At 31.9% G+C, this 17,254-nt stretch overlaps 1 protein-coding gene and 1 long non-coding RNA gene across 2 annotated transcripts; both read left to right on the top strand.

Annotated features, from left to right (window-relative positions):
* Positions 1-21: 21 nt before the first annotated feature.
* On the top strand, positions 22-3,137 carry LOC134686757 (uncharacterized). Its single transcript, XR_010101657.1, has 3 exons — positions 22-131; positions 817-910; positions 3,100-3,137. It is a non-coding gene; the product is annotated as an uncharacterized LOC134686757 (long non-coding RNA).
* A 12,290-nt stretch (positions 3,138-15,427) lies between these two features.
* LOC134686649 (steroid 17-alpha-hydroxylase/17,20 lyase-like) lies at positions 15,428-17,254 on the top strand. The gene is made up of 2 exons (XM_063546323.1): positions 15,428-15,446; positions 16,804-17,254. Exons 1-2 carry the CDS (start codon positions 15,428-15,430, stop codon positions 17,151-17,153), a joined length of 369 nt encoding a protein of 122 aa, XP_063402393.1. The 3' UTR covers positions 17,154-17,254.

The raw sequence follows: 17,254 nt of genomic DNA, 5'->3' as shown, positions 1-17,254 counted from the left end.
TAAATACAATACATTTATACAATAAATGTGTAGTCTGTGTAAATATTTGTCATCAACTGTATGCATATGACTAGAACTGGACTAACCGGGGTTACGAATTAGAACGGTTTAACTGATCTTATTCATAACAGGTACGAGATTTTTTTTAAATATACACACACTGTTTGAGTACATACATACTACAAATATCTCGTCTCGTACCAGTGCTTTTAACATGTATAATGTCCTTTTTAATCATATTCATATTTATGTATAATCTTATGTATTTGTGTGCAATCTGACGAAAGCTCTTTTATATGCCTTTAATGAATCTTTAATTGGAAATAACATATTTTTATTTTTAGTCATGCAATTTTTAGACGAAGTGTAAATAAGACGAGTTGGTTTCAAAACGTACAAAATAATAATAAAGTGAAGAATTTTCCTTATTGAGAATTGTTAATGCCGCATCTAGTACTGTATCTGTGTATTGAAGGAACCGATAATTTATCAATCTCAGGTCCTTAATCGACTATATGAGACATATTCTTGTCAGTTTCTCAATATAATAATGCTGGTTTCGGTAAAGTTTCTATTGTCTAAAATGTAATTTTCCGCGCGGGGTTGTAGAATTTGCAACTAACGGGGTTGATGCGTTTTCTTAAGAAATGCAATTTGCCGGTTAGTCGGTCTTAACTTTTTATACCAGGGAAACAATTAGTTACTTAAAATTGAGAAAGGAAATGGGGAATGTGTCAAAGCGACAACAACCAAATCATTCTTTTAAAAATGTGACAGATATTCATTTTGTATAAAATCAAACATTTTACATTGAAGTTGATAGGTTCACCGAAGGAGGTAAAAATATTGCTTTTGCGAATAATACACCAACATGGAAACTGCACAGAAAAATTGCGGGAAAGGCATTAAGGTATAAGTTTGATTTATTCTATCTAGTCAAATACGAGTAGCTGTTTTATGTTCCCTGTCTTAAAGATAATATCCTAAATATAGTTTAACGTAAAATGAATTTGATTACAGAATATAGTTTTTATATGTTTATAAATAAAAATAATACTTATTGGAATAGCAATTGCTTTCATAAACAAATAGAACGCAATGGAATAAAAGTGTATAATTAAGTCAAACATTCTGGTATAAAAGTGGCAGTAAAGGGATTTCAAATTCATAAGTCAAAGATAAACTGATAACGAAGAGGGAAAAAAGAATTGAGAAATAAAAAAACAACAGTCTACTAAAGACTGAACAACAAGAACCCCATCAGAGCTTTCTGAGGGTAAGGTTCCCATTTATTTTGCACAAATAGCAGATTTTACAGGATAGTTATGACATTTTATCCGTCTTCTTATCGTCAAAATAGTAATCAGCTTTTATTGAAAGCACATGTGCATTGTTTTTCACGTGGTAAAATCCATAGTTTGGTGTCCACTGTCAAGACCATTTTGTGATTACGATCTATGATCATTGAATTGTTGTATTATGTTTTTATATGTCTTTCTAAATCAATGCACTTTTATGAATCACAGAGAGTAAGGTACAAAATCCCTCTGAACTTCAAGCGTTTCAAGCAGCAAACTTATGGGTATAAGGACAAGCTCACAAATTATCTGCATTAGTTGTGTTGACTCTTTATGTTCAACTCACTATAATAAGTCATATACAGCATTCTGAATAATTTTATGCATCTCGAACAGCGTTTGGCTTTATTTACCATAAAATAGACACGGAAACCGGTCTGTTCGTTAATAATTCATGCTGTCCAACCCACCTACTCTCCAAGTGGCCAATTGTTTTTGTCTTTTTATACTCGTATATTACCAATGTTATTTCAACTGATCGGGCGGAGCTTATGTTTTAATTTGCATAAGGACCGTCTATTTGAAGATGTGTGTGATACGGAGGATTGCCGTTATAACATTATTGAATTATAATCACTAATCAGTGTCACAAAACGCATATACAAAAGAACTGAGTGTATGATATGGGACGAATAACTGGACACTTCATTGCGGAGCTTATCCCAAAACTCCTGTCTACAGATGGGCTGGTTTTAAATGAACGAACTTCTTAAACTCCGCCTAGTCAAGTGAAACAATTCTAGTAATACGTCTGATTATCAATAGTAAATGGAACTATTGAAGTATATGGTCATGGTAAAAAATAACCGTGCACAAAAATAAAAGATATATGAAACGCTTGAATCATTGATATACATGGAAGTCTCAGTTGTTCCTTTGCAAACATGTTGTAAGCCTAAGACTATACAATACAAAGGATGAGGATGAATTAACAGACAATCTAAACCCAACATACATTATAGCATATTTAGCATAAACAATATAAAACAAATCTGTGATCATACATTTAGAATGACGGGGTAGAACACTTATTTATAGTGCAACCTGATATAACATTTTAACATACATTAATACAAAGTCAATCAGCCAGCCTACAAAGGCTTAAGAAGCACTGTCAATTAATATCTTTATACTGATATATAAGTTTGATTAACTCATTGACATTTTGTCAAAACCTCAATGGGCTGTCCGAATTTACCTGCGGGAGAAAAGTTATTCTGATGTCATTCTAAATCACATTTGTCCAAGTAATAAACGAAACAAGCTTTCGTTCAGTTATCTATGGTAGTACAGTCTCATTTTTAACGAAATTATTTACAGATAATAATAAAATGCTGAATAGTCGACCTACTCTATAATTTTGATAATTTGTACCAGTGATCCTAAACAGAAAATAAAAGTGCCAATACCTTTTTTCTTGCTTAACCATGTGGTTGTGATTTGATTGTTTACAAGGCGTTGGATAAGTTAACGACCCGGTTTAACCAATCAACAGTATGTAAACAAACAATTATATTGGCGTGAACATTAGTATTCTAAATTATTCTTACCCGTATAAGACAGTATATCCGACATGCTTTATATTAAGGAGGATAATTTACAAAACAAAACTACATTTGCAAATATGTTGTGCCCGACTCGCTTCAAAACACATGAACACATTACAAGCATTACTGGTGATAATTGAAAAGGGAATTGAAATGATTATCATTAAAATAAAAAACAGGAACCTTTTTTGTAGGCAATATATGATTGGAACTCATTTCGAAGCAGTGCTTCATGAGTCAACGAATAAATGTTTGCCCTTAATGGCAAAAGAAACCGGAGCATTTAATCCAGAAAATTACATAGATCTAATGGTGTCCAATATTCTAAATGCTGTGTGTTTTGGGAAAAGGTAAGCAATGAATGGATATGAGTGGAAATTTAGTTACACCTCAGCTCCACACATATTGGTCTCGTGGATGTGTACTAATCACGAGTGAATGAGTCTTTGTTTTAATCCGCAGTTAGGTCAATAGAATAATTGGAAAATATTAATGCATGGACGTTTAAGCTCGCATTAAAAACATTTCTGTCAGTAATTGAAATAAACATAACAACGCACACTAGACCCAAGCTTACAGTTATCTAAATGCCATTTGAAAAACAATTAATATATAACAATACATTATTAAATATTCGAAAGAAACCATCAGATATAAATTCAGGAATTCGATATACCAGATAAAAGATAACCCAAATCCATTGAAATCACTCGTAATATTTCCAATGACTCCAGATTACCTTCGTTATACAATTGAAGATAAATTGTAAGACAAACTAAATAATAATCATAATAAAAAACAACAAATAGTAAGTTTGAATTTTGGCAATTTTTTGTCATGGATTTATTAGGACAGTTCAACTATATATCAACCGGCCTATGAATTTGCATTCATCGACAATGTCTCATTAATGTCCAAGATAAAAACATAGAAGGGCAACCATCATATGTTTTCTCCAAATGGCAACTGGGCTACCAGACGCCAACTGTAATAAATTCAGCCATTCAGTAAATCAATATATTCAGATCATATTCTGTCCAATCCATGACGCTTCTTTAACGATATCTGAAAATATACAACAGAGAGCAGAAAATATTCTCAAGGGTGGGATAGGGTGGGTTTTGTGTTCCTTCAGTTGAAATCACGCAATGAACAAATCACGAAAAGCATGCAATTTTATACCAAATAAAAGCGGGAAAACCGCTTACGAAATTATGTAGGTAAATAAAAGACGCTCAAGTCCTTCAAAATTAAAGAAAAGATAACTCTAGTTTAGCAGACGATAATCTTAATTTATTAAATTGATTTAATGCTTAATGATTAAATCTTATTATTAAATATTCGAAAGAAACCATCAGATATAAATTCAGGAATTCGATAAACCAGATAAAAGATAACCCAAATCCATTGAAATCACTCGTAATATTTCCAATGACTTCAGATTACCTTCGTTATACAATTGAAGATAAATTGTAAGACAAACTAAATAATAATCATAATAAAAAACAACAAATAGTAAGTTTGAATTTTGGCAATTTTTTGTCATGGATTTATTAGGACAGTTCAACTATATATCAACCGGCCTATGAATTTGCATTCATCGACAATGTCTCATTAATGTCCAAGATAAAAACATAGAAGGGCAACCATCATATGTTTTCTCAAAATGGCAACTGGGCTACCAGTCGCCAACTGTAATAAATTCAGCCAAATGCTAGCAAACTTGTTTGAAAGCATCGCCCAACAAAATTTATCAATCCATGACAAAAAATTAACTTTAACACACAAAACAAATTAAAAATTTAGGTTTTGAACAAACATATTAATTGAACGGAGTTTAAAAACTAAACATTAGTTCATCGAAGTATATCAACTATACTAGACATTAGTTCAACGAAGTATATCAACTATACTATACAACAGTTCAACGAAGTATATCAACTATACTATACAACAGTTCAACGAAGTATATCAACTATACTATACAACATTTCAACGAAGTATATTAACATAATATACAACAGTTCAACGAAGTATATCAACTATACTATACAACAGTTCAACGAAGTATATCAACTATACTATACACCAGTTCAACAAAGAATATCAACTTTACTATACAACAGATCAACGAAGTTATCAACTTTACTATACAACAGATCAACGAAGTAATCAACTTTACTATACAACAGATCAACAAAGTAATCAACTATACTATACAACAGCCCAATGAAGAATATCAACTAAACTATACAACAGATCAACGAAGTAATCAACTTTATTATACAACAGATCAACGAAGTAATCAACTTTACTATACAACAGAACAACGAAGTAATCAACTTTACTATACAACAGATCACCGAAGTAATCAACTTTACTAAACAACAGATCGACGAAGTAATCAACTTTACTAAACAACAGATCGACGAAGTAATCAACTTTACTATACAACAGATCAACAAAGTATATCAACTATACTATACAATAGTTCAATGAAGAATATCAACTAAACTATACAACAGATCAACGAAGTTATCAACTTTATTATACAACAGATCAACGAAGTAATCAACTTTACTATACAACAGATCAACGAAGTAATCAACTTTACTACACAACAAAACAACGAAGTAACCAACCATACTATACCACAGTTCAACGAAGTAAAAAACTTTACTATACAAAAGATCAACGAAGTTATCAACTGTACTTAACAAAAGATCAACGAAGTAATCAACTTCACTTTACAACAGTACAAAATAAACAACTTTTTTTTTTTTTTTTTTTTTTTATGTATATTATTTTTCAACTTCTCTGTAACCTTTGTACTTGCATGGTTTTATGAGAATAAACTATCATATCACAACAAAAATAAGATTTTTTAAACTTTGTATTTACAACTAACAACAAAACAGTTGTATACTCAACAGAGCTGTTCAACTTGATGCATGCGTTTAACAAATGAAATAAATTATTCAACTGTCATACAACTTCATGTGTCCATGCACGATGGCTTGCAAATTTAAATAGGTTAAAATTCATTTGGATATAAAATTCTGTTTGGATCTTAATAAACAACTCTAATCTGACTGAATAGCATTAATAAAAATATCACTGCCAATATATGACAGATTCGCCATGATCAGCGAAAAGAGTTGGGTGGATATCATCAAAATCAGTATGTTTAATAGCCTTGCCCCAACTTTGTGTAGGTAAGATCTAACCCCCTTTGTTTAAAACAGTCTGAAACTGAAATCTTGTCAATGATTTCCCATTTATTTGGCAAAAATGAGGACCATCATATCCAGGTCTTATTTGCAAAAAGGCTTCCAAACTTTGTAGAGGACAAATCTCATTTGATTCATTTTTATTTATTTTTTACAACTAAAGTAGTGGATCTCCATTTTTGATCAGTTTTGAAAAAAAATATCGTAATAAACAGCTAATTAAGATGGTCAATATAAACATCCCGCCTATGTAAAACATGCTCTTGCATAACATTCGTTGTAATGGCAAATTCACTCACACGTAAAAATGCAACAAGCTAAGTTAAATGCTGTTTAAAACAATATTGTTTCATAATAAGAAGACACACGTGCCTCAAAGCCACATTTAATCTAATCAATATCAATAGTCAAAGGTGCCCGAAGATCTTAAGAATTGTAAAGTCTATCACAACCACCTAAAAGTTTCTGAATGATAAAAGATTTAGTTAAATCTTCATTCCCTTGAGTTTTCAATTTGTAACTTATTCCAGATATATATGATCTAATTGTAACGATGAATAATGGTTTAGTGACAAAAAAACCAATGTAACCAATAATTTGTCTGTTACTTGGTGGCCAACTAAGGGGAATAGAATATTCCATCCTGGACATATTGAACGAATGTAATGCGTTTTTATAAATATTTCTGGTACTTTGAGAAATTGAATAATTCAACAATTTTGAAGCTTGTATAACAAAAGATCTAAGAACTCATGTTGAATAGTTTGTGGCGTCCGGTCGGCATTGCGCATTACTTCTCTGAACTTCATCTGTCCACGAGATAAAGCATCAGCAATAAAATTGTTTTTGAAAAAATATGCAACGCTTTAAATTAAAAATTAAATAATAATGTCCACAAAACTATTTTACTTAACAAACAAAAAAATAACCCTGTCATTTTTTGAAGATTTTGATTTTAAAATTGTAACAGCCATATTATCACAATGAAAAATTATATTCTTATTCGTAAACCTTTCTTTCCATAAAAAGATGGCCAAAGCAATAGGCATAATTTCCAATTAAGTAATGTCACTTAAAACTTTGCCCCAATTATGGCCATTGTAAAATTGCCCATGGTCCATTTAAATAAGCTGCACAAACCAGTGAATGACCACCTGCACTGTCAGTATACAAATGTAAATCAGCATTTGAAACCCAATTCACTTGGATATATGTTTAGCCATTAAATTCTTTATAAACATATTGCCACATATGCAAATCTTCTCGTATTCCTTTGGTCAATCTTATAAAATGATGAGATATTTTAACATTTTTAAAAGAGCCATATAGATGCCTCATAAATGCCCTTCTGGAGGGAAGAGCCCTTGCACAAAAAGCCAATGAACCTGTTAAAGACGCACTTCTTTCAGAGTAACTTTTCTTTTGCTATAGGAACACCCAAGTTTGAGCAAACTTTTGAAAATGCAGTCATAAGACAGAGACAGTCATCTTTATGAGCTTCTCCAACAAATATAAAATCATCAAGATAATGATCCAAATTTCAGAATGCGTTTTATTTTTAACTGACCAATGCAAAAGGTTGAAAAATTTTCAAATGTAGCAGAACTAATAGTACATCCCATGGGCATTATTTTTTGGATATAGTAAAGACCATTTAGTTTCAGATGCCTAGTAAATCAAAATCACCAGGATAACATTTAAGTAAAGGAAATGCCGATTTAATATTCAGTTTTGCCATTAAAGCCGAATTCTCCATTTGTTTTACAATTTTGACTGCATTGACAAATGATGAATAAGTGACGTTGATAAACTGAGTATCAATAAAATCATTGATACTTTCATTTGAAAGTAAGACAAATAAGTTATCAACCTAAGTCCACCAGTTTTCTTAGGAACTAAACCAATAGGAGAGCACCGAAGATTTGAAATAGGTTTATGTTTGAATGGGCCTGCCAATCGACCTAATGATGTCTCATTATTCCACTTCTTTTGAGCTTCAAAAGGGTTTTTCAAAACAGACAACAAATTTCTATATTCACAATTCACATGAACGTGTAGACCTAATGAATTTTAAAACCATATTTAAATCCATTCAAAAGTTCAACAGCGCTTTGCTTATCATGATATAATTCCAGAAGCTTAGAGAGTTCATTTACATTAACCGGAGATGTTCATAGGGCCCAAATATTAAACTGGTCTGGATGTAGTTCTGAAAAATTATAAATTATCTTTGCTTAAAACCTCCTTTTTGGTTTTGTCTATTAGCAGAGTTGTTAACAAAACGTGAAATGTTATTTGTCTTAAACCTAGATGGACCAGTATTACATTCATAGTCCATAAAGCAACGACAGCGTAAAGCAAGATGATTAAAACCACATTTGAGACATGCATGCCTGTATTGGCAACTGCGTTTATTGGAAAAACCTTTAAAATTAAAATCACAGCATTTATATCCAACATTAGCCTGCTGTTGTTTTTGAGTATTGTTAGTTAAAATACGCAACAACAAAAAAAAAAAAAAAAAATCTATGGATGACCATTTTTTAGTATGATCCCTTGATACAACTCAAACGAAATTATTGGTCATAAGAATACCATTTTTCGACAGGATGATCAGCCGCTGCACCGCTTATGATTGACATATATGAGAAAAGTTCACCTGCTTTTCCCGGATACTTTTCAATAAGGACCTGGACATAAGCAATACAACCATCAGTCCAATCCTCAACATAATTAACAGTATGGTTTTTCTTAACTTTGTTTTGTATAACCAGCATACCGTCATTAATTCCAATGGTGTTTTCATTTTGTTTGACTGTTGAAATTGTTTTGATGCATAAGGGACAAATCAATATATTCAATGCCAAATTTTTTCCTTCAGCTTTTGAGTTATCAATATAACAACCTCATTAAAACCAGGCAACATAGAGGTTCATCAAAAACTTCAATAACCTCACCTAAGGCAGCTAATTCAGGTTCAATCTCTTGAATTCTACATCTGGTTGCAAGGCAACTAGTTGAGGTTCATCAACCCTCCGTCGTCTTACTACAGGGGCATCTTCATCAACATCAACTTTGGGGCGCCTTTTCTCATTCCTAAATGGTGGTTGAAGTTGTTCCCTGGGAGCCATTCTAAGACGAATCTCTAACCGTGTCCTGCCGACGACGGCTGCCTCTACCTCTTGGCATTGTTATAAACTATTATAATTATTAAAACAGATTAGCTACATAGATCAAGTCTTGAAATCCCATTCATCTTTCAAAATATAAATTCAACTTCTTATTCTATCATTCAAGTTAGATAAATAAAATACCACATATAACCCACTACGTTGTCTTAAATAAAATTAATATACATTTGAATGCATTAAACAACTGAAGTTGGTAACAAAACACAATTAAAACAAGTGCAATGTTCCTTCAAACCAAATATAACGTCGATATAAACGATAAGTTAAATTACCAAGCTTATTTAATTATCCGCAAATCAAAAAACTTATAAAAGATGTACGTGTAACAAATTAAACATTAGCGGGCATGTAAATGTTAAAACGGCTTACACTACAAACATGTAATTGCCTGTTTAAAGAATATCGCTCATACATTACAATCAAAACAAATATATCGCCTGTATTAAAGCATTTTAAATTTAATGCTATTCAATGATTAATATATGTGTGCACAAATGTAACTATTAAATAATAGTCTAATCAGTATAAATGCTATCCAAGTAAGCGATACATTGAATTAAGAATCAAACTTTTTGCAAGAACAACTTTCAAATAAAAAAGAATTATTCTTTATAAATTACAGAAATAAAATCATTCGGAAAATTCAACTGCAACAACTATATCTACTTATCACTAAAACATATGAACTTATCTTATGTCTGATTCAGCCTTTCCCTTTTGTGTTCCTTCAGTTGAAATCACGCAATGAACAAATCACGAAAAGCATGCAATTTTATACCAAATAAAAGCGGGAAAACCGCTTACGAAATTATGTAGGTAAATAAAAGACGCTCAAGTCCTTCAAAATTAAAGAAAAGATAACTCTAGTTTAGCAGACGATAATCTTAATTTATTAAATTGATTTAATGCTTAATGATTAAATCTTATTATTTTGAATTAAAAAAACAAAGAAAAAAATATGTAAAACATTGTTTTCATCTTTGGAATCCGAACAATAAGCAATCAAGTAGATATTTTGCGTCAGATGTAAAAAGACAATTATAGGCTTCATGCGTGCTTCAGATTAAAATAAGATTTGAAAAAGGAAAATTTCAGGTGTGACATTTGAATATATATAATGGAGAAATAACATACAAGTACAAATAAAAGAAAGAAAACCATAAAAAAGGTACATTCTTGATATATATAAAAAAAAGAAGATGTAGTATGATTGCCAATAGGGCAAGAGACCAAATTAATAACCATTGTTATAAGACAAGTTTAAAAATTTTGTTATTACTCCCACAAATTATCTGAGTTTGAATTAAATTGTGATTCTAAACAAAATCAACATTGTAATGTTTATGTGCTGCCATCTGTTACGGAAGCTCCGTTTAGCAACAAAGAAAGAGTGTTATTGCATTGGTATAAGAACGTTTTACTGAAAAGAAAAAACAATACACGCCCCTATCGGTTTACTCCGCTTTGTATTCATGTCATCTCCTCATGTTTTCTATAGGTTTATAGTTCAAATATTTTAGGAGTCATGACTGCCTACATATATTTACACAACTTTATAAAACCTGTTGTTAAACGCATTTTTTAATTCGTAGCCTATGTGAGTTAGGCGATCGTCATTAAGTAAAGATAGAGGTCAAGGATATCAAAGGGAAATTTGAACTCATAAGTCGAAAATAAACTGGCAACGCAATTTCCAAACGAAAAAGACAAACAGACAAAAAGCAAACAACAGGAAACAAAAGACAATTTTTAACAGAAAACAAAAGAGAAAAGAAACACGAATCCTACTAATTCAGTTCACCGCAGATTTAAAGAATCTTAACATTTTTATGTTGACAAAAACAGATCTATTTAAACCTGAAATGTTTATAATTGTAACTTTATGTAAGCCTTTATAATGCATATCTTTTTTAGCCTTGTATGAAAGTTGCTGACTTAAATGTTACTTTAGCTAATCCATAAAACAAAATGATCTAGAAAAGTGCGAATTATCCAGGCATAAATAACCTTAGACGTAATTGGCACACTTTTTTGTAATTTTTGGTAATAAATGCTCTTCAACTTTAAACTTGTTTGGCTCTAATACTATTTTGATCTGAGCGTCACTGATAAGTCTTAGACGAAAAGCGCGACTGGCGTATTGATTTATAAGTCAAATACCTTTGATAACTATTGATGCATAATGTTTAATATGGATTCCCATTGAACTGTTCTTCACAGCTTTATTTTTTATATGACTGGATGCGATGGAAGTTTATATTACTAGAATATAAATAAATAACAAATATATCGTAATTATTAGTTTTTCTCTCATTAGATCTGTAAAACCTCCAAAATCGTAACTGCAAAAAATTGTTATAATATATTGTTTATTAAACTAGAAATATTCGCATTAATGATTTCAGACAAAATAAGATATTTTACTGATTCCTTGATACTGGCAAGAAAAGAAGCAGAACAAGAAGAGAACGATGAAGTGTTGTCTCAGTTAACGAACACACATCTTAGACAAACGCTAATGGATATATTTAGTGGTAAGATATCAACGAGGAAATATCATCTCAGTTAAAAAACACACATCTTAGACAAGCGATATTAGATGTATTTAACGGGGAGTTAAGAACTTATGAGTATGGGATCAACATATATTTTTATTTTTTATCCATGGCATTGTCAGTTTATTTTCAATCTATGAGTTTGACTGTCCCTCTGGTAACGTTCGCCCCTCTTTTGCAAATGAACAAATATACTATGATAAAAGAGGGACGAAAGATACCAAAGGGACAGTCAAACTAATAAATCTAAAACAAACTGACAACGCCATGGCTAAAAATGAAAAAGACAAACAGAAAAACAATAGTACACATGACACAACATAGAAAACTAAAGAATAAACAACACGAACCCCACCAAAAACTAGGGGTGATCTCAGGTGCTCCGGGAGGGTAAGCAGATCCTGCTCCACATGTGGCACCCGTCGTGTTGCTTATGTGATTACAAATCCGGTAAATAGTCTAATTCGGTAGGTCACATTCATGAAAGGGAAGGGGATTGTAGTTACGACGTAAAGAACATATCCGATATCATTTGTGAAACGGTTATTCCATAACGGTCAACCAACTCGTGATGGCGTCCGTAAAATTTACGAAGATATGATTTCAACTTCACCATTTGGAACTCTTGGTTTAATAGCTTCTTGTGAGCAGTAACCCTCTATCAAGAAAATCATGATAGGAAATGCAAGCTCGGGAATATCGTATCAATTGGGAGATATATACCCCGTATGCAGGTGCTGCTGGAATGTTGCTACTTAGAAATGGAAAGTTCACAATTGGAAAGCTGAAATCATCTCTTTTGTCGTAAAGTTTTGTTTTCAACCGACCCTCATTGTCAATTTCTAGATGTAAGTCAAGATATGAAGCCGATTTAACTGTATATGTAGTATCCTTTATCTCCAATTCGATGGGATAGATGCGTTCCACATAGTCACCAAATTTTTAATTGTTTAGTGAAAGAACGTCATCTATATAGCGGAAAGTAGAGTTAAAGGATACTGCTAACTTCTTATCTTTCTTCCTAAGAAGTTCCTGCATGAAGTCAGCCTCATAATAATAAAGAAACAAGTCGGCAAGTAGAGGGGCACAGTTTGTTCCCATTGGGATGCCGACAGTCTATTGAAAAACACGCCCTCCGAACGTTACAAATATGTTGTCAATCAAGAAATCAAGCATCTTGATAATATCGGTTTCAGAGAATTTTTTGTTTGAATCAGAGTGATTCTTTACAAAGTATGATTTATCCCTCCCTAAGACAAGATACTTGTATCTACGTTGGCCATTCTTTTTTATGAAGCAAAGTAATACCAACTCTTTCAATTTGTCTTTTAGTTTGGAATGTGGAATACTTGTGTAAAGAGTAGAAAAGTCAAATGTTTTAATACTGTTACAAGATGAAAGAGAGTTAGATTGTATGTACTCTAAAAGATCTTTGGAATTTTTAAGTATCCACATCTGATTCACGCCACCTCTAGAATAGGCAGTTTCACAATAACTTTGAAGCCCGTCTCTGATTGCTGATAAAATAGATGTTAATAATTTAGAAAGAGGTTTCGTGGAGCACTTGGAAAACCCAGCAATATACCGTTGTTTGTAAGGACACTTATGTAGTTTAGGTATACCTTTAACATAATTTTTTTACATAAAAACCTTGAACTCACTTAGACCACACAAAAAGCAAAACAATAATGCTCTTATTGTTGTTGATCACCTAAATGTCACAACAGGGAGCAAAAACGCACAACTCATTGCAAGACTAACAGAATAAGGAACCTAACATGTGTAACTGACAAAGAAACATATCAAATTTATTGAAAAAGAACCTCAATGTATGTTTGTACGTGATTCTTTCATTTGAAACAAATTGAAAAACAAAAATAACTAACTCCAAGTAAAATTCATAATGGAAAGTCCCTTATTAAATGGCAAAATCAAAAGCTAAATCACATCAAACGCATAGAAAACAACTGTCATATTTATCGCTTGAGACAGGCATTTCATTTTGTAGAAAATGGTGGATAGAACTTTTTATTTTCTTGTATTAATTGAGAAAAATTTAAACTTGATATGTTTTGGCACCTAAAATTGCAAAAACTAGTAATTATTGTTTATCCCTCAAAAATTTGTCTTTTTCGCATTTAAAAATGAATAGAGGGATCGAATATTGTTACTTGAGTAATAGATTTATTTTTTAACTAAAATTTCAATTTCACAACTACCCAAGATATAACATTTCACTTATGTATCATTTGAGAGGGGCCCCGTCATTTGACACGTCTTGTAGTTACAACCAATGCCAAACAATCGATTATAGGGGCATTAGTTGGAAAAGGGAACTAGATAATATGGTGGAGTTATACACTTCGTAAACACTCAAGTCTGATCTAAAACAACATAAGAACAAACTGAATTCATCATTTACAAAGTGTTTCTTTTTATAGCTGGTATTGACATGATTGACACATCAAGAATAACGTTGTACTTTGCTGTACGATACATGGCTGGGTTACCAGATATCCAATGTTAAGTCCAGGAAGAAATAGACAGAGTTGTTGGTGAGTATCACAATGTTTGGCCCTGTCACTTTAAAAGCTTTTCATGTATTCTAGAGGGCAACTGTTGTATTTCTTGTCTGAAACACATTTGGTATTATTTGTATCTTATATTGATTTTGTCAATCTCTTGGTATTCTCATTTTCTCAATAGATGCGAGTTTGATTTATAGATTATAAAACCTCATTGTATGAACTCTTTTTTCCGTTCGCCTCTGTACGCTAAACAACATACCATCGATCAATATCATTATTTCTCAACCCAAATGAGGTTAATTCAATAAAATCAGATGTTATGATACCAAACTTTTGAGAAGTATATTGCTGAAAATGATATAATATTATATAGATATAGGAAGATGAGGTGTAAGTGCCAATAAAACAACTCTCCATCGAAAAAAACAATTCATAAAAGTAAACCGTTATAGGTCAATGAACGGCCTTCAGCATAGAGCCTTGGCTCACACCGAACAAAAAACTATACTACAATTTTACAGTTTATAAAGTTCCAAAGTCTGTTCAGAGTCAGGATCCTGTAGTTCAGTGATTGTCGTTGGTTTATGTCTGTCATATTTGTTTCGTCAATTGGAAAATGTTTCAGATTATTCTAGTCGTGGCCTTTCATAGCAGACTATAAGGTACGTATATGGTTTTCACTTTGTCAAAGACCGTACGTTTGCCTATAATCACTTACATCAACTTTATTTGAACTTTATTGGATAGTTGTTTTGTTAACAATCATACTTCATGTTCGTATTTTTGTATAATACATGTAGTCTACATTTATCGTTCAAATTTAAATGTGTGCTTTTATGTCAACCTTTATTTAGGAAAAGATAGACTACCGACGATCACAGACAGAGAACATCTCAGTTATACAGAAGCCACCTTACATGAAGCCATGAGACTTGGTACAGCTGTTGCCGTAGGTCTGCCTCATAGTACAATGTGTGGACTTGGTACAGTTGTTCCCGTAGGTCTGCCTCATAGTACAATGTGTGATACAAAAGTTGGTAAGTATTGAAATCAATCAGACTTCAACGTGGTCTCTTATCTTTTTGATTTGGAGACTTAATATATTGTAATTATGTAGTTGCAGCCGAATTCGATTAGTTATTGCATCTTGTTGTATGCTACATTTCTTTTGTTTTGGAGAATATGAAGTCAGACATCTTTGCTGATTTTTATAAATTATGTTCTTATATGTGTAGCATCATTTAGTGCAATAGTCTTTGTCGTATCGTTACTGTACTAACAGGATTACATTAAGATAATGGATAATTACCGATTCACATGCAGTTCATTCATAAGTTGATTAAAAAAATGAAATACATGTAACTCTGTCTGATGTTAGACATGAACAGAAATTTTAGATATTCTGATTGTATAAGATGTGGTTTAATAAAAGTCACCCCTCGTTCTAAGTTTCATAGTATACACCTTTCTATACATTAACCGACACTAAACAACACTTGAATTACTTTGATACTGTCCACTCAGATAAACTCTTTAACTCACGTATAAATGTGAAGATATCTATTATCCATGTCAATCAAGAACAATCAATACAAGACAAACCAGTTCTTACCTGAGAGGGAGCATCTCAAAGTTATATCCCAAGTTAGTTTATTTTTACACCTTCTACAGGAAAGAAAAAAATGCCCAATAAAATCCAAAAAAGATTTCATCTTTCTGAGATGCAAAATACATTTAAGTTATATATCTAGTGGATGCTAGGCATTAAAATTTTCCAAACTGCACAGGTAAGTCTGCACACAGAGTACTTTCTGAGTTAAAAATTCGGCCTTACTTGTCTATTTGTTTTGGTGAACCTTAAAAGGGGAAGGAAACTAAATTATTATGTTATTATTTACAGAGAATATTTCTTATTATAAATCAGTCATCATCATTTCTGTCTCCTTGTCAAAAAAAATATTAGAAGACGATTAATTTGGTATATTTCATCCACAGAAATAGTTGCCATATTTCTCAAACTTGTGACATCATTACTTCGTTATCTATTGAGTTTTGATTCGGCAACCGTTTAATACATAATTGATTTTAAACAGTCGTACAAGAGAGAACTTTAGGGCGTTTTAACGGTTAATTACTAAGACAAAAAAAGTCAAGTAATAATTGAATCATAATCAGAGGATATTAAGTCACAATGCTATAGCTTCAGATGAGTAAGTATCAGCGTTATTTTATAAGTTAGTTGGTTGAGTTTTTATTTTGAAAGAATGTTGTGATGTTTGAAATTTTCAGCTTAAATCTGAGATTTGTCTTTAAAAATTTATTGGAAACAAAATTTCATATCCATCTCAAAATAGCATGCATATATTACTTGTAGTGGTTTATATTTTTTATGAGGTTATGATGTTCCACAGGATACAGTCGTTATAATTAATCACTGGGCACTTCATCACGATCCTAACTATTGGAAAGACATTGAGAAATTTGATCCGACACGCTACCTCGACGAAAATGGAAAGCTTGGTATGAAACCAGAAAGCTGGTTACCATTTTCTGCAGGGAGACGTGTATGTCTAGGAGAAGTGGTAGCTAAACCAGAACTTCATTTGATTTTTGCAACGATAATGCAAAGGTTCAAGATTACATTACCCGAAGGAACCAATCCGGAATTGAAATTAGGCGGATCTAGTAGAAATACACAACCTGCTCCGTTCAAAATCATTGTTGAAGGCAGAATAATTACATGAAGATGAATCAATCTTAACTGATGATCAGAATCTATAATGAAATAAACAATGAAAATATAATCATTTTGTTAAATAAATAAAAAAGATATAGATTTTTCTTA

Source organism: Mytilus trossulus, chromosome 10, assembly GCF_036588685.1.
Source record: "Mytilus trossulus isolate FHL-02 chromosome 10, PNRI_Mtr1.1.1.hap1, whole genome shotgun sequence".
NCBI classification, from domain to species: domain Eukaryota; kingdom Metazoa; phylum Mollusca; class Bivalvia; order Mytilida; family Mytilidae; genus Mytilus; species Mytilus trossulus.
This window is presented reverse-complemented; position numbering and strand designations above follow the sequence as displayed.